The sequence below is a fragment of the Vidua chalybeata genome, chromosome 4 (genome assembly GCF_026979565.1).
Source record: "Vidua chalybeata isolate OUT-0048 chromosome 4, bVidCha1 merged haplotype, whole genome shotgun sequence".
Taxonomy (NCBI): Eukaryota; Metazoa; Chordata; class Aves; order Passeriformes; family Viduidae; genus Vidua; species Vidua chalybeata.
The window spans coordinates 72,990,766-73,016,057 of NC_071533.1; the positions used below are offsets into that span (position 1 = coordinate 72,990,766).

The 25,292-nt window shown below is 44.6% G+C and overlaps 1 protein-coding gene across 4 annotated transcripts in view; it reads right to left on the bottom strand.

The window, feature by feature from the left end:
• Positions 1-25,292, bottom strand: part of ATRN (attractin) — a 143,837-nt gene that overhangs the window by 93,303 nt on the left and 25,242 nt on the right. For all 4 annotated transcript variants that reach the window (XM_053940318.1, XM_053940315.1, XM_053940317.1 and 1 more), the window contains exons 2-4: positions 15,470-15,553; positions 11,103-11,216; positions 1,534-1,662 (exon numbers count right to left, since the gene is read on the bottom strand). In XM_053940318.1, coding sequence (XP_053796293.1) covers positions 1,534-1,662; positions 11,103-11,216; positions 15,470-15,553 — 327 coding nt within the window. The remainder of the gene's footprint in view (positions 1-1,533; positions 1,663-11,102; positions 11,217-15,469; positions 15,554-25,292) is intronic.

Sequence of the window (25,292 nt, forward strand, 5' to 3'; positions counted from 1 at the left end):
GAGATGAAATCCAAGCCAAAGACGTGTCTGGTTTGAATAATTTCTGGTTTTATAATATCTGCAATGTAGCTGAGGCAAAACCAGATACAACCTTGGTAAAGGTCCAAATTTTGAGATCATAATCATTTCCAAGACTCCAGTTTTTGCTGGTGTAGAAACCAGAATAATTCACAGATGGGAATTAGTACCCATATTCTCACTGTCACCAGCTCCAAGACATAATTTCACAAGTCTTGAGTGAACTACTCCCTACACTCAGTAGTAACTATGAAGACTGTTATGTACCATTCCATCTACTTGCTGGAAAAATGTTATGAGGAAACCTAAGAACCATAACACAAAACAGCACTTGAAATTTGTTTGAAATTATGAAGAAAGTGAAAAATTAAAAGAATATTGTTCTTGAAGACAATATTTTTATGGCAATGGTGCAAATCCAACATCTGACAGTAGATGGAGTCCTGGTTTATGCAATCAGCCAGACTTGGAAAACACTGCCTCTTCAGCTCCTCTGATCCCAGTAACTTTGCATAGGCTCCTCATCTTCTTCTGGAGCTTTCAAGGGGTGCTGGATGCCCTCTATTTTTTAAAAATTCACTATTATGTGGGTTATAAAGCACATATTTGTGTTCTTACTAAGGATGAAAGCACTCAGACTTGATATTCAAAAACTAAGCTCCTCATTTTAAGAGAAAGTCAATTTTTGCAAGAAGGCAGTTATGACTGAAGTTTTTCCAGCTGCTTTTTCTGAAAGAGGTGAGACTGTCTGCAGGTTACTCCCAAATTAAATCTCCCAGTGTGGCACAAACATAACTTGCATTTGTAGGAGCAAAAAAATCCAAAGCTCATGATCCCTAGAGAAGCAAAACCTTCCATCTCTGTGAGTATGTCCACGCATTTACCTCAAGACAAAACCTTTCTAAAAGCAGCTGATGAAATAGGGAGCATAACAGAATTACTTTTAAAAAGCTCATCAATGAGGACTAAATACATGTCAGTGAACAGAAATTACCCATCTGTTCAGAACATGAATGAAAGAATATAAAACCAGTCCAGAATAAAAAGAAGCCAGATGAATGGATTAAATCCAGGGATTGAATAAGAAAGCAAATCCCAAGGATGAGGACGCTCAAGAGCACTTACAGCCCAGTGTCTCAAGCGAAATGTGTGGCTGATGGAAAAGTGTGTTTGTGCTGGAGTATCTCTGCAGAGCACTCAGGAGCACAGATGTGCACAAAACATGTAAATTCTTGTTGATTAGATAGAATCAAATTGATCTAATAGCATAAAATAAATAATATGATGCCTTTTGGAGCAAACATTCGTCCACACTTAAAACTGACAAGTTGTAACATTGAGCACATGCCACTTATTAGTTGTTGCAAGGGTATAATAAAGATAAAAATCTAATTTCAGTTCTCTGCTCATAATTACATACTTCAATGGCAATTGCTTATTTCAAGACAAAAGTAAGAAAAGGGGAAAACTCCTTTTGCCCAATTTGCAGCATCACTGTCGAGTGGTGCCACTTACTTATAGGTGATGTTAAACCCGGTGAGATTATAGGCAGCATCACTGAAGAAATGTAGAAGAGCATATCCAGAAGTAGCTACAACTTCAGGTACTGTTTCATTGCTGTCTTTCTCAGGAACAATAAGACCACTGGAAAAGTAAAAGAACAATATGAGAAGTGAAATAAAAGGGAGCAAAGCAACAAGAGTAAATGTACCAGTACTTTCAATAAAATCATTGAATTCCAATAAAATAATTGAAACTCAATGTATTTCCATTATTTGAAATATAATGAATTTGTGGAATCATAAATAAATGTATGTTGGAAGTATTTAACCTGAAGCTATCTAGAATGTTAGTTATCCGTATCAAAAACCTTTTCCTCCCTTGTTACTCAGCAAAAAATTAAGCAGGTTCCATTCATAAAACAAGGTGGCACGTTTGGAAATGGAAATTAATGTGTCTCAAAAGAATAAAATCTGTATTACAAAGTTAAACTAAAGGTCTGCTGAGCCCAGATCACCTCCTGACTGTGGGCTACAAAAATGACTGGGAAAGGCTGTGACAAACCAAGCAAGTACAGAGCACTGTGTGATGTGTAATCCACCTTCCAGACACCCGGTTCAGATGCTTAGACCTGGAGAATGCACCCAAGCCAGCACAGTTAAATAAACCACTTATCCATGCTTCTATTCAATTCATTGCTTAATCATTTATATCCTTTTCACCTGAAAAATCTACAGCAGTTGCCTCTTGGGTTCCTTTTCTATGAGAAATACAAACAGTCAGCCATAGAATCACAGACTGGTTTGTATTAGAGGCTTAAACCAGAGACTCCTCTCCTTCCAGCCCCTGCCAAGGCAGGGACACCTTCTGCTGTCCCAGGCTGCTCCAAGCCCCAGTCTGTCCTCGGGCACTGCCAGGGATCCAGGGGCAGCCACAGCTACTCTGGGCACCCTGTGCCAGGGCCTCACAGCCTCCCAGGGAACAATTCCTAATTCCCAATTTCCCATCCATCCCTGCCCTCTGGCAATGGAAGCCATTCCCTGTGTCCTGTCCCTCTGTCCCTTGTCCCCAGTCCCTCTCCAGCTCTCCTGGAGCCCCTTCAAGCCCTGCAAGGGGCTCTGAGCTCTGCCTGGAGCCTTCCCTTCTCCAGGGGAGCATTCCCAGCTCTCCCAGCCTGGCTGCAGCCCTGGAGCAGCTCCGGGGCCTCCTCTGGGCTCTCTCCCGCAGCTCCACCTCCTCCTGCTGTTGGCCCCAGGGTTGGGGCAGCTCTGCAGGTGGGCTCTCACCTGAGGGGGCACAGGTGCCCTCCCCTGCTGCCCAAGCTGAGATCAGCCCAGGGCATGGGGACGTTCTAGCTCCCAGCTCACAAGGCCAGGGCATGTCCAGGTTCTTACCCACCAGCATCACCAAGTCCTCCTCCCCAGGGCTGCTCTCAATCCCTCCATCCCCCAGTCAGTTCTCATACTCAGGATTGCTCCAATCTGATGCAGGACCTTGCACTTGACCTTGTTGAATCTCATGAGGTTCCTACAGTGCCAGTCCTCGGGCATGCCCAGGTCCCTCTGGATGACACCTCATCCCTCTGGTATTTCAACTGCCTCACATCTTCTCATCATCCCTGACTGATCCCATCCATGTTTGTTGTCTTTTCTATCATAGCAGCCTGTCACACTCTCAACTTCCACCTCATTCTTTCCTTCACACTTCTGGATACCTTTGGCTGTTTCTCTCAGCCTTCCAGGTTCTCTGAGATCCTCCAGCCTTTTAGTTTTCCAGGACTGGCAGAGAGAAGCAAAGATGGTGGGCAAGACTATCTACAGTATTCCAGACACACTACAGATTTATGTAATGGTTTGTCAAAATAATTGTAGTAAACTGACAAACTAAAATGAGCTTTGAAAAAAGTAACTACTACCTATTTACCTATTGCACTACATACTTTGCATCTGAGAGGGAATGTTTATTTTTCATTTAACAGAAGCCTGACAAAACAAAAAAAAAGTGGAAGTTGATTCCTCCCTCATACAAAAGGCATCAAAGTGGGCACAAATTCAAAGTCTATTGAACTGATGTTTTAAAAAGCCTTTATCCATGTACAGCACATTGTCTACCACCCCCTATTCACAGCCAGCTGCTATTTTCCTGTACAGATCCACCTTTCCCCAGCCTCACTCCCATTTTCCAAGGCAAAGCTTTCTGACAAGCAGGGACTCGAGTGGCAGAGCAGAGCATGTGGGGCAGGGAGCCAAGGGAAACAGCCCAGCCTCACCCTGTGCCCAGTCACTCCCCAGTGCCCAAGGCCACCAGCAAGCAAAATGCAATGATGAAAAGAATTGCCCCTCAAGAAGAACTTACTTTTCCTCTTTTTACATCTATTTGGAATAGAAAGCAAATGCAGTTGAAGACAGTTTCCTAGGACAGACTAAATGAGCTTATTTGCTCAAGGAAATCACTCCCAGCTATCCACAGCACCCACTAATACCACCTGGGATGCACTTTTTTGTGACCTGAACTTTTCTGTCCCCATGGTACAACACAATGGTGTGCTCCAAGAACAGAACAGACACCCAGCAATCCTTTTTGCTACAGATTTGGGGGTATTTGCACCAACACCAGCAGATGAACAAGCTACCTACAGCTGGACCACACTGAAAACTGCCCAACAGCCCTTTCTGCACAAGAAATCTTATGGTGGACAAAAAGATATCCTTCATTTTACCAACACACCATAAAAATCACTGGAACCTGATCCCATGTTTTGGCTAAGCAACTCCAGCACATCTGCTGATAGACACTTCAAGAAATATTTCCTTATGAGAAAGCCAAATGTTCCCCTGCTGCTCATTCACTTCTCAATGATATGGGATTAAACAGCAAAATTAATTCCCTTTTCACCTCTCTGCAAGAGGTGCCTTGTTTCATTCTCAACATTTGAGACTTCTGAAGTTTATCTCTCCCAAAAGACCATCTCCCACAAAACCAAAGAACAAAAAGCCTAACAAACTTCTTGTTCGGTTCATAATATTCCTTTGTAATGGACACTGTAGGACAGTACATCTCCACCACAGGAAAACAAACACTTGAAAATAATTTGGGTGAGGCAAACTACAGCTCAGGGACAAGAAAAAAATTGCTTTGTTCTGGTTTCTCCTTCAGCACTTATCACTGATATTACAGGGCAAAATAAGTGGAAGGCAAGACAAAAATTCCCCTCAATAATATTTCCTAATAAAAGGACTATCACTACACAATTCTTTGTTTTCTCATAGAAATCTCAAATTTGGGATTTGTTTGACCAAAACATAGGTACCTCCATAACAATGCTTACATCCTAGATACTCCCTATTTCCATCTTTTTCTGGTGATTCGTGTGTAAATAACTAAAGAGGATGTTATCCCACCTACACAAATTTAAAACACTCTAAGAAAACTTAATCACAGAATTGTCTGGGTTGGAAGGGACCTTAAAGGTCATCTAGTCCAAGCCCCTGCCATGGGCAGAGACACCTTCCACCAGACAGGTTGCTCCAAGTCCCATCCAACCTGGCCTTGAACATTTCCAGGGATGGGGCATTTTAATTTCTTTCAGAGAAAGACATGAAGAGAACACAACACAGTGGGAACAATCAGATGCCTGAAAGGTTGAACCTCAAAAACAGTGAATGAATCAACCTGTTCCCAGCATCATATGGAATAAACAGAAGCACATCAGATTTTTCATCTACCATGAAAAAGAATCCAATAGGCAGAATCAGAATGATAAAAGATTATGCAAAACTTCCTTTAAATTACGATCCAGAATGTCTGAGCAACTCAACTCTGGCCAAGATCAGCATATTTCACAACACACTGCTTTTATTTCCTTTCATAAGGAAAACATTTTGCAACCATCTCTACTCCAAAGCAATAAACACTCCTACTCAGCTCAGCTGCCCAGTGGCACCCAGGGAAAGGCAAACCTCTGTTTTGGACCGAAATAACATCTATTTCCTGTAGGCTGAAGTCAATGGCAGAAAGTAAAAGAGTATCAGACCATAGAATGACCTGAGTTGGAAGAAACTTTAAAGATCATCCTGCTCCACCTCCTGCCATGGGCATGGACACCTTCCACTATCAGGGTGCTCCAAGCCCCAGTGTCCAACCTGGCTTTGGACACCTCCCAGGGAACAATTCCTGCCCAGTATCCCATCTAGACCTACTCTCTGATAGCAGGAAGCCATTCCTCCTTGTCCTGTCACTCCATCCTCTTGTCCAAAGTCTCTCAAGCTCATCATGGAGGCTCACTTCAAGTACTGCAAGTCTACAATCCAGGAGACCCTACTTCTCCACTGCCCTGCACACACTGCCCTGTTCCTTCCCCTAGAGCACTGAAAAATCAGAATAATTCAAAACAAAGGGCACCTCCTCTACTATTTTTCCTGGATTTGCTATGTGAGTATCGTGGTACTGGCATATTCCTTATTTCCTCCAGGGACACAACCTGTTAGAGACCAAAGCATGAGAAGCTTTACTGAGCAGAAAAAGGGCAAAATTGGGAGTCACAAAAGGAAAGGGTGAAAATAAAGAGTAGAGCTCATGGAGATGTAAAAGAATAAAGATGATACTGAAAAATCAGCTTTGCAATCCATCAAAATCCAATGCAAACAAATTGTCCTAATTTTTAAATTTTTGATCCATCTGGACGCACACATACACAAAATGGCAACATTTCTGTTACTAAACTCCAGTCTGTGCACCTCATTCATACTCAGAACTACAAGAGTAAAACTAAACAAACTAAAAATAGAAGTTACAAAGACTAAAAATAAAACAATAGCAAAAAATAAAAAAGGAGGGAGAAGAATATAAGGAGAGTTCTCAAATATATTGTCTTACATGAAGCAAGATGACTCCCAAACATGGACTTTTAAGGAAACAAAGCCATTGCAACAACACATACTAAAAAAACCCTAGACTATAGATTCATTACAGAGCTGGCAACCCCTCAAATTACAGTCTTCTTTGAAATCTTCTCCCCCTGGTGTACTACAGGCAGACCCAGCTGCTGCAGCAGCACCACAGGGAAGCTTGTCTGTCTGCAGAAGCCTCCACATCAGGGGCTTTGCCCAAAAGCATCCTCAGTTCTTACGTGACTGTTGTTATCGAAGAATCATGGAACAGTTTAAGCTGGAAGAGACCTTAAGGATCATCCCATCCCACCCCTGCCATGGCAGGGACACCTCCCACTGTCCCAGGCTGCTCCAAGCCCCAGTGTCCAACCAGGCCTTGGGCACTGCCAGGGATCCAGGGGCAGCCACAGCTGCTCTGGGAACCCTGTGCCAGGGCCTCCTCACCCTCACAGGGAACAATTCCTGCCCAAGATCCAATCCATCCCTGCCCTCTGGCAGTGGGAAGCCATTCCCTGGGTCCTGTCCCTCTGTCCCTTCTTCCCAGTCCCTCTCCAGCTCTCCTGGAGCCCCTTCAGGCCCTGCAAGGGGCTCTGAGCTCTGCCTGGAGCCTTCCCTTCTCCAGGGGAACATTCCCAGCTCTTCCCTGCCTCCTCAGTGGCAGGGAAGCTCCAGCCCTTGGAGCATCTCTGTGGCCTCCTCTGGACTTGCTCTGGCAGCTCCAAGTCCTTCTGCTGTTGGAAGCCCCCGAACTGGATACGCATTCCCATGGCAGCAAGGTCAGTTACAATTTCTGGCAAAGAATTTAGGGAATAGAAGGAAAAAATAGAGGAGGGTCGACCATTGATCTCTGTATGAGGAGAGGTAGAAGGAGTGAGGAGAGACTGCTGAAGAAGGGTGAAACCTAATTTTTGACCTCAACTACCTCAGGAGAGATTAGACAGAAGGGAATACCAGAGGTTCACAAGAAAAGGGCAGGAGGCAACACACACCAGCTGCAGCAAGAGATTGTGGCTAGACACTAGTATTAGATTAATTCTTATCATTACTTTAACACCAATCTCTGGACCACTGACCCAGAGGATCAATGAGATCTCCATCCTAAAGAAAAATTCGCACCTTGACTGGACAAAGGGCTCTGATGGTCATCCTGCTTTGAGAGAGGCATCAGACCCTTCCAACCCAACTCAGTCCTATACCCAAATTTGGCTGCTCAAGTGCCATATTGGCCAACAAGTACCACAAGGCTGGTGAACTGCTCCTGAGGGAACACAGGCTCACATGATCCTCCATCTGGCACCTGAGAGCAACCACAGCAGCAGCTGGGCCACTGCCAAACGTCCTGCAGAACAACTGGGTTTGACCAGGAAAGCCCCCCCTGCCAACCAGAGCAAAATGAAAATAAAGGTGCTAAACCAGCTCTGGTAAATGCTTAATGTGTGTTGTAGTGTGTTTTGTTTGAAGTTCATGTCTGCCCCCGTTCTCCTCCTTAATCCCCTCCTCTCCCAAGCTGCCAATCTTCCCCAGGTCCTCCCTAACCCCCTCCATTCCAAGTTGTCAGTCCTCCCTTTCCCCACCCCTTTTCTCCAGAATGTTCCTTGTCAATCCTCCCTATCCCTACCCTTCCTTCCAGAGTGTTCCCTGTCTATTTTGTTATACTCGACACCCTATTTGTTACTTTGTGTTATTCCACTCCCCTACTTCTCCTGATAGGTTTATAATAGTTTAGTCCCACCTTAGACCACTCCTCAGCTTTACCCTCATTGGTTAATGTTCCTGCACCCCTCCTCCTGAGTTACTGTATAAAATTTCTGTTCACCCCCCCACCAAGTCTTGTCTTGGGGCTCCATCTTGTCCATCCCATAAATACACTCTGGTTTCCCCCAAGACCCGTGTCTTCGTTATCTGTCCCTGCGCCGAACCTGCCGATAGCTGGGATTGCAGAACTCGCAGGGGAACGGTCACACCCCTGCACTCGCCGCCCAGCGCGCCCCGTGACGGCGCGCTGCGACAAATGTGGAATAAAGTTAACAAAACCAACAAAGTTCACAGGTGCTGAGTGCAGTTTGTCTAATTCAGATTTCTTCATCAGTGCTGACAAGTATGCTGCATTTGTTTCCATGTTCTTTTACTGCATTTTTGAAGCAGCACATTTACACAGTCTCATTGTGCCTGTGGTCACAAATATAAACCAGCAAAGATATTTTTAACACTGTTTAATTAAAAAAAGCTTAATGTGCAGGACCAGACAGCTCTGGGGGCTCTCAGAATACAAGAAGTTTAGTCTATGCACATACTTGAACTGTGTAAATGTTGGCATTAAGCAAGTATTTACTGCTGTTAAAAATTGATAAAACAAATTTAAAGCTTCCCTACAGTCCAGTGCTGAGGATTCCCAAGATCATTTTTTATATATATACAAGATTGTTTATTTACTTATTTATTTATTTCAAGATAAATATCATCTTGTGAACAAACATAAATGAGCATCAGATAGTCAAGAAAACAAAATGAGAGCCGTGAAGGAAGTGAAAGTTCAGGGAACTGATGTAAAAAGTCAGGGAGGGAACAAAAACTGAATTAAGAGAGAAAGGAATTTCTAGTGTTTATCAACAAACTCTGAAAGCTTACAGGGCCCAACTGTACAAAGCTCAGTCTTGCAAATCTCCTGGAAGGGTGCAAAAATAATGAACAAGGAAATATGGTTATGGTAACAATAAATTTAATATACCCCGAATAAATTGAGAAAATATGAACACTGCTCTTAAAAAATTCCAAGGCATTTATTTTGTATTAGAGAAAGGTGTTTTTCAACAGATGCTTTCTGGTACTTCACCAAAATGAGAAGCATCTGCCATTTCCTGAACTTGCATTACTGAACACCACAGTTCACTGCTAATGAAGTTAAATTCAAATATCATCTAAAGAAGCCATTTTTTTAAAAATTGGTGATTTTTTCCTACCTCAAAAACATTATTGTACTAATTTCACGTTTGCTTGTCCTCAGGCCCAGGCTTCCTGATTTACAGATTTCCCAGTCTGAACCATAGCTGTTAATGCTGTGAACTACTTATAACTTCAATTTTAAAAGCCTATTAATTTTTGGAAAACACACAAGAAATGGCAGGCACAAATCATCATTTCACCTTTATCACCAGTGTATTAAAAAATAGCTTGACTGGAACAAAATGACATTGGGTCAGGATGACGTTTCCTCCTCTTCCTGCACATCAATCAGAGCATGATACCAGGAGAGCACTTCCAGGTGGCAGTGCCACGTTTTTGGAGGTTTTTAGAAGAGAAAGGTTGTTCCTTCTTAAAATGAGGTGTCCTGTTTTGACCTTACATTAGTCTTAAGCTTTACAAGAGATATTCTTTCACTCCAAAACAACTCTACATTTGCAGCTGAAGACCAAAAAACCACATGTGGTGGTTTTTATCAACTTTTTTATCAACTTTTGTCCCTCTGCTGATCTTCTCTCAGAGACATTATAAAGATTTTCTAGAACAAACACAAAGTATTTTTAGACCTTCATTTCACAAATGAGAGGAAGCCCAGCAGAAGGTTAATTCTGGAAATAGTTACACAGCCACTTGGAACAAGCAGAGTCCCAAGGGAACCATTAGTTTTTTCCATAGTTAACTTGGGATTATTTTCCTAATTTCAGTTTAAAGAATAAAAAGCATAAGGTGGTGGTGTCACTGCAAGACTGAAATATAGAAAAGCGTAAGTTATGTCCAGGGCTCAGGATGAAATGTGGATTCCTCACCAGCAGCCACACTGATGTCTCATCACATGGACGAGCCAAATACCAATAACTTGTTGGCAGAACGGGAACTTTTACACATCAGGAGCTGGAGAGGGACATTTGCCAGGGGATGGAGACGCAGGGAATGGCTTCCCACTGCCAGAGGGCAGGAGAGACAGGACATTGGGAAGGAATCCTTCCTTGTGACAGCAGTGAGGCCCTGGCACAGGGTGCCCAGAGCAGCTGTGGTTGCCCCTGGATCCCTGGCAGTGCCCAAGGACAGGTTGGACACTGGGGCTTGGAGCAGCCTGGGACAGTGGGAGGTGTCCCTGCCATGGCAGGGGTGTGGAACTGGGTGGGCTTTAAGATCCCTCCCAAGCCAAACCATCCTGTGATTCTATGTTTTTACTAGGTTGATCCACCATTGCTGTTCCTGAACATGTTCGAAGTAACTAAAAAGTTTGAAGTTTAAGGTATATAAAAGATAGACATAATTCTGTAAGGCCTCCATGTCTACAGCGTTAGCTGGCTTTTGCCCTTCTGTCTGTATTGACACACTACAAGTTTAAGTCATAAATCATGTTCAAACCCATAAATGGGGCAGTTTTCACCTCTCAAAGGAGCCTGCACACCAAATCATCTCCAGTCCAGACAGATGACAATAATTATTTTGTATCTCAAAGAATCAGGATTTGGAAATGAAAACATAATACTTAATGCTAGAGTGCAGTGACATGACTTGCTCATTGTAAAAGCTGAAAACAACTCCTTAATTGTTATGCTGACAAACACTGCACAAAAGGACACTGGCTATATGTGCTGCACTTGCAGTGTTATACATTTGGACTACTGGATCATATTTACAATGTCAGAAGCCACATGTAAGTCAGGCTCCAAGTTAAGAAAATACCACTGGCTACATTTAAGAGTTTCACCAAGGGGAACTCACCTAAAAGCTGCCAGTAAGGGAGCATAAATTGAGTCTCCATCATATACATACAAGTGGTCCCAGCTGCACTCAGTGGCAAAGTGATTGAATCGAAGCCTGAGGATTGTGTTTGGCCTGTAAAGAAAAAAAAAAAAAAATTAATTAGCCACTCAACACACAGGGCTAAATCTCTTCAACACACTCCTCTGGTGTGAAGCTCTGGTCTAGACAAGACTAAAACTGAGTCACTTGGTGTAACTGTAGGTGCATTAAACGTGCTGTGCTTCAGGGTTTTTTTGTATGCAGCTCCCCTGGTATTAAGCAAAAACTTCTTTATGGTCAGAAAACTGTGTCCTGTTGTGCAGAACAGATCACAGAATATGCTGAGTTGGAAGAGACTGACAAGGATCATCGAGTCCAACTGCTGACTCTGCACAGGACACCCCAACAATCTCACCCTGTGCCTGAGCGCATTGCCCAAACACTCCTGGAGCTCTGGCAGCCTGGGACCATTCCCTAGGGAGCCTGGGCAGTGTCTTACCATCCTTTGGAGGAAGAACCTTCCCTGAGATCTAAACTAAGTCTCCCTGATACAACTTCAAGCCATTCCCTTGGGTCCTGTCCCTGTCACACAGAGATCAGTGTCTGCCCCTTCTCTGCCTCAGAAGGAAGTTGCAGGCTGAGATGAGATTCCCCCTCAGTCTCCTCTTCTCCAGGTTGAACAAACCAAGGGGCTTCAGACACTGCTCAAACAAGCCAAATGTCCTTCTCCAGCTCTCCTGGAGCCCCTTCAGGCCCTGCAAGGGGCTCTGAGCTCTGCCTGGAGCCTTCCCTTCTCCAGGGGAGCATTCCCAGCTCTCCCAGCCTGGCTCCAGAGCAGAGGGGCTCCAGCCCTGGAGCAGCTCTGGGATCTCCTCTGGGCTCTCTCCAGCAGCTCCACGTCCTCCTGCTGTTGGCCCCAGGGCTGGGGCAGTTCTGCAGGTGGGCTCTCACCTGAGGGGCACAGGGGCATAATTCCCACCTTTCCTTTGGCATCAGCCGAGTGCTGGGGGGCTCTGGGGGCCAGCAGACATGGCTGGGGCAGGTCCAGGTTTTCAGCATGGTAAAGATACCATTTGTTTCATGGCCAATATAAAAAAGATACATCAAAAGACAATTACAGAGAAAGCACAGCAGATATTTAATTTAGGCCCAGCTCCAGGAGGGTGCAACCACCACTAACATTGTGCTTAGACCTGAAACAAATAGAAAATGAATGTGTATCAGCAGTGCTTGTTCCCACCCACAGCTGGAGCTGTTGAAAGGACAGACACAAGTGTCTAGGATCTCCCCAACTGCATCACCCTTGAATTCAGATGAACTCCCTGTTAATCCTAATCAAATAAATGTTTAAAATGCCAGCTTTCCATAGTGTCCTTCCTCCCCACAGGAGGGGGAGTCCTTAGGGAGTTATTCTGCAAATTACTATTTTTTGATAGGTACAACAATCTACTCTAGGCCTTTGGAAAAGAGCAGCAGGTGGAACTCAAGGATAATGTCCTGCTTAAAGTAAAGGCACAAAGACTTCCTATGACTTCAGAACTGAGCAGCCCATGGAGTCATAGGAGATTGCTTCTACTTGAATAGCCTGACAGCTGTAGAGCAGAAAGAATTTGTCAATCAATAAAGGTTCAGACCACAAACAAAAAGGAAGAGTATCTTTGCAACAGCAAACAACTGTTAGCAAACAGCCCTCATCTCCACAATCACATGGTCCTCAGAATCCATGGAGCTCATCTGCCTCATTCACACTCCTGGGAAAAATAAAAAGGACTCCCCTGGGACAAGAACAGAGCACAGACACCAGCCAAGAAAAAATCAGTAACAGTGCAGAAAGGAAATGAGAACACTAAGGAACACAGGGCTGCATATTTCAGCTGGTTTAATCAGCATGATTATCTCTTTTCTGTTTACCACCATGCCCTGACAGCAGGGTATAAACACTCACAGGCAGGAAAAGAACTCCAACCTATGCCTCACTATGGAATAGGGAGGAACATTTCTGTCTTTCCAGCAAGAAAGATCTCGCTTCTAAATCCACAAAGTTGTGGTTCCCTAGGAAGCTTCTCAGTAGTAATTATAAGCTGGAGGAGCAGCTTTGGTGTCATTATTGAGGACTCGCGAGAAGTACTTTGCTTCTGATAAAAATGAGTCACAATATCTTTTAAAAACAGAAGTTATGATGGTTAAGCTGGCTGTGCTGGGATTGCTGAGGCTGGTTTGTCTGCAATAATGCTCTTGTGAAATGTTTTTTAATTATATGCAATTGCAAACTGTCAGCAGCTGTATTCCTATTACCTACACAAATTAAAAGGAGTAGCCACTTGGACCATCCAACTTTTGCTCTTAACCACCTCAAACAACTGGGCTCCTTATAAAGTTAATAGTAAGTGGTTGCCTCCCAATTTCATTGTTCTGAATGGTTCTATGGAGCAGCTTAGCCCTCAGTTTTGAGTACCTTAAGAACTTAGGAATTAAACTTCCTCAACTCAAATAAATGTCTGCAGCAGATACAATGAATAGTTCCTCCTAACTCATCAGAACCTCCTAAACAAAGAACCATAGAGTGGTTTGGGTTGGATGGGACCTTCACAACCATCTCATTCCACCCATTGCCATGGACAGGTTGCTCCAAGCCCCATCTAGCCTGTCCTTGGGCACTGCCAGGGATCCAGGGGCAGCCACAGCTACTCTGGGCACCCTGTGCCAGGACCTGCCCACCCTCCCAGGGAACAATTCCTAATTCCCAATATCCCATCCATCCCTGCCCTCTGGCAGTGGGAGCCATTCCCTGGCTCCTGTCCCTCTGTTCCTTGTCCCCAGTCCCTCTCCAGCTCTCCTGGAACCCCTCCAGGCCCTGCAAGGGGCTCTGAGCTCTGCCTGGAGCCTTCCCTTCTCCAGGGGAACATTCCCAGCTCTCCCAGCCTGGCTCCAGCCCTGGAGCAGCTCCGGGGCCTCCTCTGGGCTCTCTCCAGCAGCTCCACCTCCTCCTGCTGTTGGCCCCAGGGCTGGGGCAGCTCTGCAGGTGGGCTCTCACCTGAGGGGCACAGGGACAGAGTCCCCCCTCCCCTGCTGCTCACGCTGGGACCAGCTCAGGGCTGGGGGGACTCTGGGCTGGGTCATGTTCAGCTCTCACCCAGCAGCACCCCCAGGTCCTTCTCCCAGGGCTGCTCTCCAGCCATTCCCCACCCATCCTGTGTTTGTGCTCTGGCTTGCTCCAACCCCGTGCAGGACCTTGCACTTGGCCTTGTGTAACTTCATCAGGTTCACACAGTCCCGTGTCCCTGGTCTGTCCAGGTCCCCTTTGATGCCATTTCTTCCCTTCAGCATCTTGCCCACACCACATGGCCTGGTATCCACTGGCAAATTTGCTAAGGGTGCCTTGATCTGTGCATGCCAGCAACAGATACGCTAAACACAGGGAGAAGACTAAGGAAAAGTGCCCTCTGGGACTGTAGTAAATTCCGATCTCCCAAGATGCCAAGAGGCCTCAGTTTGCAGTGCCCAGTACAAGCTCACACTCTCAGCACTCTCACGTGACTCCTGCCAATTCACAGCCCTCTCCACCTGCAGATTCAGGGAACAACACAGAATGTGACTGAACACAAAGATGTTACCACACAGCCATCGTATCTCACCATGGAAAAGCTTTAGAGACTAAACAAATGAATCTTACAATCCTGGGACCAGCTTGGTACTATCAAAAATATATTTCAACATGTGAGATGCTCTAAACTGCTGCACCATCAATCAGGTGACAGAGGACAGACATATGCTACACCTAAAAATCTGTGCAAGAAATTGCTGTAAGCAATATAAGGATCAAATACAAGAAGGGCAGCAAAGTGAGGGGAGAGATCTGAGAGACTTCTCCCAGTTTAGAAAACCTTTGCAATAAAAGGTCAATGGTTCCTGTGAAGTCCTCATGGCTCAGTGAGTAAAGAAACATCTGAAGTTCATCACTACAGAAACTGATTCTTCATGAATAAAAGCTTTCAGAGCTTTCTCTTGTTTCTCATACTACTGAAAAATCTCATGTGCAGTGAATCCCATCATCTAAAGGGCCCACTATGATGTCAGTTAAGTAATTCATAATCCTTCATTATTTACAGAAGTGCACTGTTTTTTGTTCACCACATGCTGTTTCAACACAAACCTCTTAATCAGAAGTCAGTTTCAAGGGCTCAGTTGCACAAAAACTTATTTACCAAGAATAATTAAGTGTTGCCCTATCTAGCTTTTAGAATAGCCAGAAAGAATTGTGAAACCTAACAATATTCAGTGCAGATAAAACTCACCTAAAAGTCCCAATAAGCAACACAAAATCCCAAGCTGCTTCTAACACTCACCTTCCTTCAATGAGCCAGGTGCATTTTGTCTTGTACTTGTAATTTCCAGGCCCATCTGTGACATACCCTGAAGGTTCAGTGAGTCTGCAAATAAAAAAACAAAGACAAACATTAGTGTCCAGTGGTTTTAAGCATTCAGAAAGGATTCTCTAAATTCTGAAGATCCATCATTAGATTATTATTTACTTAAGAGCCACTATAAACAAACCAATTACAGCACAACAAAATCCAGCTGGGGGTCTCCTGTTGAACTCTCTGTGCAGGCCTTCTGATGATTGTTCTTCAGGAATGACATCTTGACGGACATCACTTCAAGAGTGATGGTTTCTCTATCATATTGATGCCATGGTTCCAAACCTGTATGTATAGATATACCACCTAACCAGCAAAAGGAATTCCCCAACAGAAGCTAAAATTATTCCTAAGCTATTTATTTACACAGACTGTACCATTCTTGCATGCAGTTCAGATGAAGGCCATGGTGCAAGCTCCCACTCATTCTGTATTTGACTCCACAAACTCCTTGACAATCTCCTGAATGGAGGGCTGGACTGACCCCCAAGCCCCTGGATCCCTGGCAGTGCCCCAGGCCAGGCTGGACTGGGCTTGGAGCACCCTGGGATAGTGGGAGGTGTCCCTGCCCATGGATGGGGTGGAATGGAATGAGCTTTAAGGCCCCTTCCACCTCAACCATTCTGTGATTCTATGTTGTTATCAACATCTGCAAATGGTGCACAGTGCAAATTCTACTCCAGCGAAAGAAAACCAAGAGCCAAACCATTAGGATATGCATTCTTCTCTCATATGAATTAGTCAAAATATTCCAGATGAGTTCTAACAAATGGTTGAAGTATTGCAGAAACTGATGAAAATAAATGACAGGGAAGGATGGCAGCAGAAGGCAGCAGCACCTGAAGGTGCCCAAATACCACGTTCTGGTAGAGCACACACTGGCACCCAAAGCAGGATTCCTTTCTAGGCAAGTTATAAACTCCACGGTCGGCACACTGCCGGAGCAAATCACAGCCCTCTGGCAAAATTCAGCTGTCCTACTTACAACACAGCTCTAAAACAAAAACACTCTAAATTTAAACTTGGCAAAAAGAAAGCAAGACTAGAAGTTCCTCAAACCAGTATCTTGGAACTTTTTCTGTGCCTTTCCCCAGTGATCTGTTAATGCTAGTGTCTCACTTTTTAACACATTTTGGCTGAGTCAAAAATTATTTTCCAAACTCTTCTCCACCAAGCATTTTTAAGGTTGATCTCTGATTCAAATTAAAAAGGCAAAACTCACAGGTTTTTGAAAACCACCTTCTTCTGCCTATAAATGAATTTATTACAATACTTTTCAAGCTGAGAAATTGAGCTGAAGATTTTTAAAAGCCAATTACTGAAGTTCTGCAGGAAATGGACATTCAAGCAAGTGAAGAAAAAACTCAGACTTTTGGAAGCACAAAAAGCATCTGGACCCTCTATGGAGACACAGATGTCAGTGTAAACAGAGATTAGATTAAAAAAGAAATACACATACAGAAAGTCTAGATTTAGGCTAGATCTTGGGCAGGAATTATTTTCTGGGAGGGAGGTGAGGCCCTGGCACAGGGTGCCCAAAGCAGCTGGGGCTGCCCCTGGATCCCTGGCAGTGTCCCAGGCCGGGCTGGACATTGGGGCTTGGAGCAGCCTGGGACAGTGGGAGGTGTCCCCATGGCAGGGGATGGGAATGGGTGGGCTTTATGGTTTCTTCCAACCCAAACCATTCCATGATTCTGTGATTTATACTTCTATTAAAATTTCAACATCTTTGAAAATTCAACTATTTATCCACCAACCAGGAATTCACAAAACCAAATGAAACTTCCAAGTCGGAGGCAGTAAGATCTAGTATTTTTGTCTAAAAAATCATCCTTTTGAATGTAATATTCATTGAAAAGCCATGAATCAAACAGTATTAACACTGATAGAACTTTGCCTGCAACCATGAGCAGAGATTCTGAAAACCTGAGCAATTGTCTCAAGCTAAAAACAATCTCATGCCATGTGGTAAGCTCTCAGGGAACCTCTGCTCATAGAACTCCTGCAACAATTTTATCTGGAAGCAATTACTAATTCATTCACCACAGAAATTCTACCAAGAGTAATATAAAAAATAAAATAAAACAATGCTGTTAGTACTGTAGCCCCAGGCATGTCACATCTCAGGAGAGAAAAAAACACAGCATTTCAACATCAATGTAATTCAATGAAGTTTCAGCAAAACATTGGACTTAGTTTTAAAAATGTAAGTCAAATTTCTTTGATACCCTATTAGTAAAAATTTAACAGATAAGTTTCTCAGACTGCTTACTAAATTTCCTGCCATTATGGACAAATGAGGGATATTAAAAATCTATAACATATTATTAAAATCTATTAATACCATTAAAATCTATTAATAAAAATCTATTAAAAATCTATAATTGATCAGAGTTAACATCTCTGAAAGGAAAACAAATAGCCTGCACTGCCTGGCTAGAGCAGGCAGTAGCATCCATGTTCTTCTATAAGCACTCTCCCAGACAGAAATAAATCTTCAGCACAAAAGCAAACTGAAATTAGAATTTCATCTTTCCATTCAATACAGAAAGCTCCAGTGATCTCCAGGCTGCACTAAAAAGCAAACAGGCTCCTGTTCCCCATGCTCAGTGCTCTGTGCCACAGGGCTGGGATAGCTGGGACAAGTCCCACACAGTGCTTTGGCTTTGTCTGTGAGCACAGCCTTGGGAAGGGAGCACAGGAGTAACTGCAGAAGGAAGAACACCCCAGGAATGAGGGACCTGCATGTGGAAAGCTCTCCTGACATACATCAGGCCACTCTCACAGAAGGCTCCTACCCCACGTAACCTGTCACCACCACCAGCAGGCTCAGAGGCCTCTGGCCCCACAGAGCTTTGGCCATGTTTGTGGTGTGGCGTTAGGGTTAGGCCCTGCCGCTGGCTCACAGCAAGTCCTGCAGCTCCAGCCTGGGCCAGAGGGCTGGGAAAGACCCTGGGGGTGCTATGACAGCAGCTGGACACGAGCCCAGGTAGGCAACAGACCATTGGGGGCCACTGGCCCCTGGGCTGTGCCAGCTCTGGGGTGGCAGTAGGGCCAGGGCAGTGCCCATCCCTGTGCTGGCACTGCTGGGGCACCTCCAGTGCTGGGGCAGCTCTGGAGAGCCCTGGAGGGGCTGGAGCATGGCCAGGGCAGGGAACGGAGCTGGGAAGGGGCTGGAGAATTCCTGAGGGAGCTCAGGGAAGGGGCTCAGCCTGGAGAAAAGGAGGCTCAGGGGGGACCTTGTGGCTCTGCACAGCTCCTGCCACGAGGGGACAGCCGGGGGGTCGGGAACAGGGAGAACAGGGAACAGGGAGAACAGGGAGAGGAGGAGAGGGAATGGCCTCAGGGGAGCCTCAGGGTGGGCACTGGGGAAATTCCTCATGGGAAGGGCTGCCCAGCGCAGGGCTGGGGTCCCCGTCTCTGGGGGGATTTCACTGCCTTGTGAATGTGGCACCTGGGGACATGGACCAGTGGTGGCCTTGGCTGTGCTGGGGAACAGCTGGACTTGGTGGTCTTAGAAGGCTTTTCTAACCTAAACAATTCAGTGATTCTATGGTAATTTTATGACTCAGATGCAGAAATCAGACACCAGAAAATATGGAAAGACATCAAATACCACTTGTCTTTGCTAAATTGGTGAAATGAGTGGCTGCTACACAGGAAGTGCTTCCCTGATGGGGCTTACTCCTGGATTGGGGTGACCCTGGGAGGTGGTAAAAGTCTCTCCCCCAACCCGAGCCTTCAAAGAAAGACTCTGTAGTCTTCAGTCGTCCAGTCTCAAGGTAGTTTATTGCATGTTATCTCAAGCCACACACACTCCATGACATTCTGTCTGAGTCCTTCTCCCTCTGCGTCTCTCTCCGTTTCTGTCTCTGTCTCTTCCGCCCAAGGGGCTGGTGCCATCTTTTATATCACACATTACATATTAAATGTTTATAGTTCTTCCCCAATGCCTATTACTTATATTGAACAGTGACTTTCTACTCTAAACTAATCTGTGAGTGCCAACATCACCAAGTACATGGAAGATAGGAAGGAGAAAGAATGAGGACAGGGCACACCCAAATCCCTCCATCTTAGAACTTCTGACCCCCATGTACAAAACTCAGACCCCTCTGTACAAGGCCTAAAACCCCCCTGTACAGCACTCAAAAATCCTTCCTTTCACTTTGTGACTACTTCTATTATAATATCTAAACTTTTGTGATTTCTTGTTCTTCCTGCAAGATTGGTAAATTGTTCCATGGATCAAATTCAAAGCCACAGGGGTTTCTGGCTGCATGCCAGGGTCTCAGAGGTTTCTGCCCTGGACCCGGAACATCCAAGAGTGTCTGAGGGACATTCTGGGTTCTGACACTTCCCTACTACCTGAAAGTTACATCTACTCTGCAAGGAGCAGCTAGTACACCCTAGGAAAACAGTAAGTCAGATCCTGTACTACAATACTTACAAGGCTCTAAACTACAATATCAACTTTTAAACCTCCAGGGTAGAAAAAACAACTGCAAGGATCTATTCACAAAACTCAGATTAAAAACATACATAAGTGTACTGCATAAATACATATGTGTACATGCATATACACACAATACTTAAGGCTTGTTTCAAACTTCACTGTTCACAAGTGTTGTGTACACTAAATTTTTCACTGATTTCCAAGTGGACTGCTATATACACGAACCAAAGGGAAAGAAGAGCATAAGGGAGAATAACCTACAGCGCACACATTCAAAAGGCTCCAACCTTGAGTGATGCCTATTCCAGCTTTTTTTAAGGAAAAGACAAAAGGGAAGCAATGACAAGGATGAAGATTTAACAAAAAAGAACTTCAAAAATAAGTATTTTATGCAAAAATATTCTGCATATTTAATTGCTCCCCACTCATTCTGGGAGCCCCTGAAAAGCACAAAACCAACACAAGAAAACCAGGCAGCAATCAATGGTATCCTCCTGGGTAAACAGCCAAATCTGATATTGGAAATCAACAGACAAATCCATAGTTTATTTAATAATAAAGTGAGTAATACAGTATATTTTTCAAATACAAATTAGTATGCACTGAGAAAATTCCTCCGTGGGCAGGAACTGCACAACAAGGCAAAGCCTCAAAGCTGTTGACTAATTACTAACTAATCAATCTAAAGCAGGCCTGTTGTTAGTGAGTACAAAAACTCACAAGAAGTACCTTAGAATTTAGGATTAAATAACTTTGCAGCACTTACTTCAAAACATTGTGACATTAAAGGTACATTACATGCTGGCAACAGGGTTTTGAATATATTTCTTTTCATCAGAAGTATTAATAAAGAGAAAATGCAGCTTGCCTTTCCTTCATTATTCACCAGAAAAGGTAAGTAGGCTGGTTTGGTTTATAAAACACATTACAATTTAGCCTCTTAAGTGTCATCACTGGGTCTCAAAATGGGTTTGTATTACTTTCAGTTAGACTGCAGTGACACTGACAGTAAAGACTTATCAGCATTTTGTGTCTGGAGAAGTTTCACAGCCTTTTCACTAAAAAGAAACCCCAACCAAATAATCAAAAAACAAACAAAAAACCAAAACAAACAAAGCCAACAAAATCTAAACAAACAACCAAAACCACGAAACAAAAACAAAAGCCCCTTGTCCATCCTAATTTTGAAGCTGTTAAATCTAGAGACAGATGCAAGCAATGAGTTTTTCTCCTTTCTTCCTCCCCCTTCCCAAGTGCTCAAGCACTTCACAATTAAAAGTCACTGGTTTGGGTATATTTGGAATTGAAGGCACAAAGAAAGGGCTGTTACAGCCTCTTACCAGAACAAACACTTTCTATCCTAAATTGATTAATAATTTGACTTTGTTCATGTTCTCACTAAAAGCACTGAGGTTAAAGGACATTTATCATAAGCAAATGCTTTAATTTATAGGCATGGAATAGTGACCAGGCACACTGGGGATGAGAGAAGCAGATGAACAATTCACACAACTATTTCCTGAATTTCTAATGAAGAACAGTTAAATCCCTTCTTCTGCCACCTGGGTTCCACACCACAGGTAAAGCTAGGAAGATGTAATTAATTACAGGCCAGGTCTCACAGATGAAGGTAATGACATTGCTGCAAAATCCACTTTGATAAGGATTTTACCTACACAGCAACAGGTACCTCAAACAAAGACCATCAACTACTCCAGGTGCCCAGAGAATTCTCTCCTCTTCTCTCTTCCACATACACAGTCTCCTGAGATTAAAGTCCTCAAGATGAGCAAACTCATGTAAAAGTCACTGCTGTAGCATAATCATGGAAAACCAAATGTTTTAGGTTGGGACAGACCTTAAAGTTCATCTCGTTCCACCCCCCTTCCACTGTCCCAGGGTGCCCCAAACATTGTTCTGTTATCTCTATATTATCTTTGATCTCTGCTTTCACACTGCAAGGACTCCAGTCTTGGCACTCTTATTTCTTTGAACATCTTCCCCAGTGCCTGTATTTTATGCAGAAACATTACCATGACAAAAAGCCAATTCATGAGGTCCCCTTGAAGGCCACCCATACCCACCACTCGTACCTGAGACACCGGCCATGCAGATGGTGGACACTACAACGGCTGTCTACACATCTAACCCAATAGTTGCATTCTGCTTTCCCCATTTGTTCCCAAATCCACTTATTGGACCTTGGCCTAATTCTTAGAAATAAGGATAATTTAGCTGAAAGTGTCTGTAATGCCCAGAAGAATGGGAGTCTCATCCTTCCCTGGTGGTCCTAAAAGGCTCCTGGGGTTTGTGGTAGGGAGTTGTCTTACTCACATCAGGCAGAAGGAGACAACAGAGCACAGTGGAAGCAAATGCATCTCACACATCATAAACTATGTCACTACAGCAGGAAAAGAATATGTCAACGTCACAGCACATTACACAGTTGAGACAGCCACAATACCCAGAGCATCACCATACCACATCAGAAAGCTTCACCTCACACACAGTAACACCACGTCACTTCAGAAGGCTTCAAGCATCTGCCCTTCTTGTTCTTTACCCACCCTTTTATTCCCTCCCGTTCATGCCCTCGACCTGTGCGCCCTCTGTGCCCTGTGAGGTTGCTCAGCACACCTGGGCACTCCGTGTGCCTTTGCTGTCAGTGCTGCTCACCTGCTCCTCACAGCTGCACCCACTGGGGATGGGGCTTATCCCACTCCCAACTACCACAAACTGTGTGCCTAAGTATCAATCCCTCTCTTTCCCTGGCACACCATGACCCCCTATAAGCTTGGGGCAAGAGCTCTTGCAAGTGTCTTACTGCAAAACTTAACCCCCTGCAAAACAAAAGGACAAAGAAACCACATTATTGCAATGGTCAAAGAGAATCATCAAAGGCTCATGCACACAAGGTCTGTAAGATGCATTTTCATCCCTTTCCCAAAATTAGAAATATTCAATTATTCAATGGATCTCAAGCACCTGTACAGTAATTTAAGTTTCAGTACAGCACACCTGTGACCCTTGTAAATAAAGCCTCATAATTCAAATTCTTTAAAGCCCACATGCTCAGAACTGACAGACATCAATCTTCTCCTCCAGCTGGAGAGCCCTTCACTTTGATAAGCTTTCAAGTTGTCAGGCCTACCTTAAAGACCAGGAAAAGCATTCACTGGCAGAACGTGTGCTGTATTGTGAACATAAAGAGGTTAAGCAGCTGACTTAACCTTCAGGCCAGCATGAATCAGAGCAAGTGCAGTTTCAGGCCATCCCTGTGGAGCAGAGGACCATCATCCTGCTGCATGTCCTCAGACAAATGCAAACCCACCAAGTTTCTATGAGAAATGTAAAAGCAGTAGCAGCAATCCCTTCTGCTTTCCAATGCTGTATATGAAAGTGCTGCCCTATTCTTCCTAAGCACTAAACCCCAAAATAATCCATTGAACTCTCAATAAGCCCATTTAGACTCTGATTTAGCTCCGAACTTGCCACCCTCCATCACTGCTGATTTTTAGGCCAAATGCAGAGCTCAGAACTTGGTAGTCACACTTGCAGAAAAGCACAAGCTAAAGATCAGTCAGTCTTGCAACAGAAGTGAAAATATTGAGACAATCTATAAATAAACACCACAGCCTGACCCACTTTCTTAACGGGGACAGAAATAATTCCTTTTATTTCCTCTCCTTCCTTCAAAAAATTTAAGCTACTACGCAGCAGTGTTACCTGCTGGGAAAACTGATCCCTATAAAAATAAAAGTAGTTAGGAAAAAGATTGCTGTTAACTTCTCTTTGGTTCGGGCCTCAAAACCAGATTTGGACACAGATCCTCAGATACAGTTCCCTAAAATAGTCATAGTACATCCTGAAGTCCAGAGGGGCATTTGTGAACCTACAGAATGACAAATCCTTGACTTTTTAAAGAAGGGCTTTGGCTGAAAAAACACCCTAAGAACATACAAAGATCAGGAAATTAATAAAGAAAATACTGTATTTTTTAATGAAACAAATTCTCAGCCAATATAATAATTTAATGATACCTTGATCAACTAATAAGGAAGATGTTCTCAAAGATGCCACAAGTAGTAAAAATAATATAACAGAAAATTAGCCTTTTAAGCATAAAATATTAAACCTCAGAAAAGGAGGGAAGTGTGGTCCCCCCAGAAAAAAAAAGTCTGTATGTTTATATCATAAAAAGATATTCTACCTGTCCCATGAAAGTCCTTCTCCTCATGTGTATTAGTGTAAAGAATGAAAGGCATGTAAATATTTGTCTCAAAGGAGGGGGCAGAGAATTTAATTGAGGGGAGGAGAAGTCCACAGAGCACCAATAATAAACCAACAATTTATCACTACAATCTCCTAAAATCTATTTAGATTTTAACGTCTTCCACCTCATTTCAGTGAATCTGCTCCCAGACATAATCCCTTGAGCCACATGCCCTCTCTCTCCTAACAGTCCCTCAGCACACACCTGGAGGGTTTTGGACAGGCCCTCAAGCAGGACTGTGATCGCTGGCTCAGGGAGCAGAGCCCAGGTCAGCGCTGGCCTGAGAACACACCTGAGATTCCAGCTCTGCTCCCTCCCACCAACAGCTGCTGACACCAAGCTGAGTGGTGAGGGTGACACACCTGAGGGAAGAAATGGCACCCAGAGGGACCTAGACAGGCTGGAGAGCTGGGACAGCGCAAAACTCATGAGGTCCAACATGGCCAAGTGCAAGGTCCTGCACGGGGTTGGAGCAAGCCAGAGCACAAACACAGGATGGGTGGGGAATGGCTGGAGAGCAGCCCTGGGAGAAGGACCTGGGGGTGCTGCTGGGTGAGAGCTGAACATGACCCAGCCCAGAGTCCCCCCAGCCCTGAGCTGGTCCCAGCGTGAGCAGCAGGGGAGGGGGGACTCTGTCCCTGTGCCCCTCAGGTGAGAGCCCACCTGCAGAGCTGCCCCAGCCCTGGGGCCAACAGCAGGAGGACGTGGAGCTGCTGGAGAGAGCCCAGAGGAGGCCCCGGAGCTGCTCCAGGGCTGGAGCCAGGCTGGGAGAGCTGGGAATGCTCCCCTGGAGAAGGGAAGGCTCCAGGCAGAGCTCAGAGCCCCTCCAGGGCCTGAAGGGGCTCCAGGAGAGCTGGAGAAGGACTGGGAACAAGGGACAGGACACAGGGAATGGCTCCCACTGCCAGAGGGCAGGGATGGATGGGATATTGGGAATTAGGAATTGTTCCTTGGGAGGATGGGCAGGCCCTGGCACAGGGTGCCCAGAGCAGCTGTGGCTGCCCCTGGATCCCTGGCAGTGC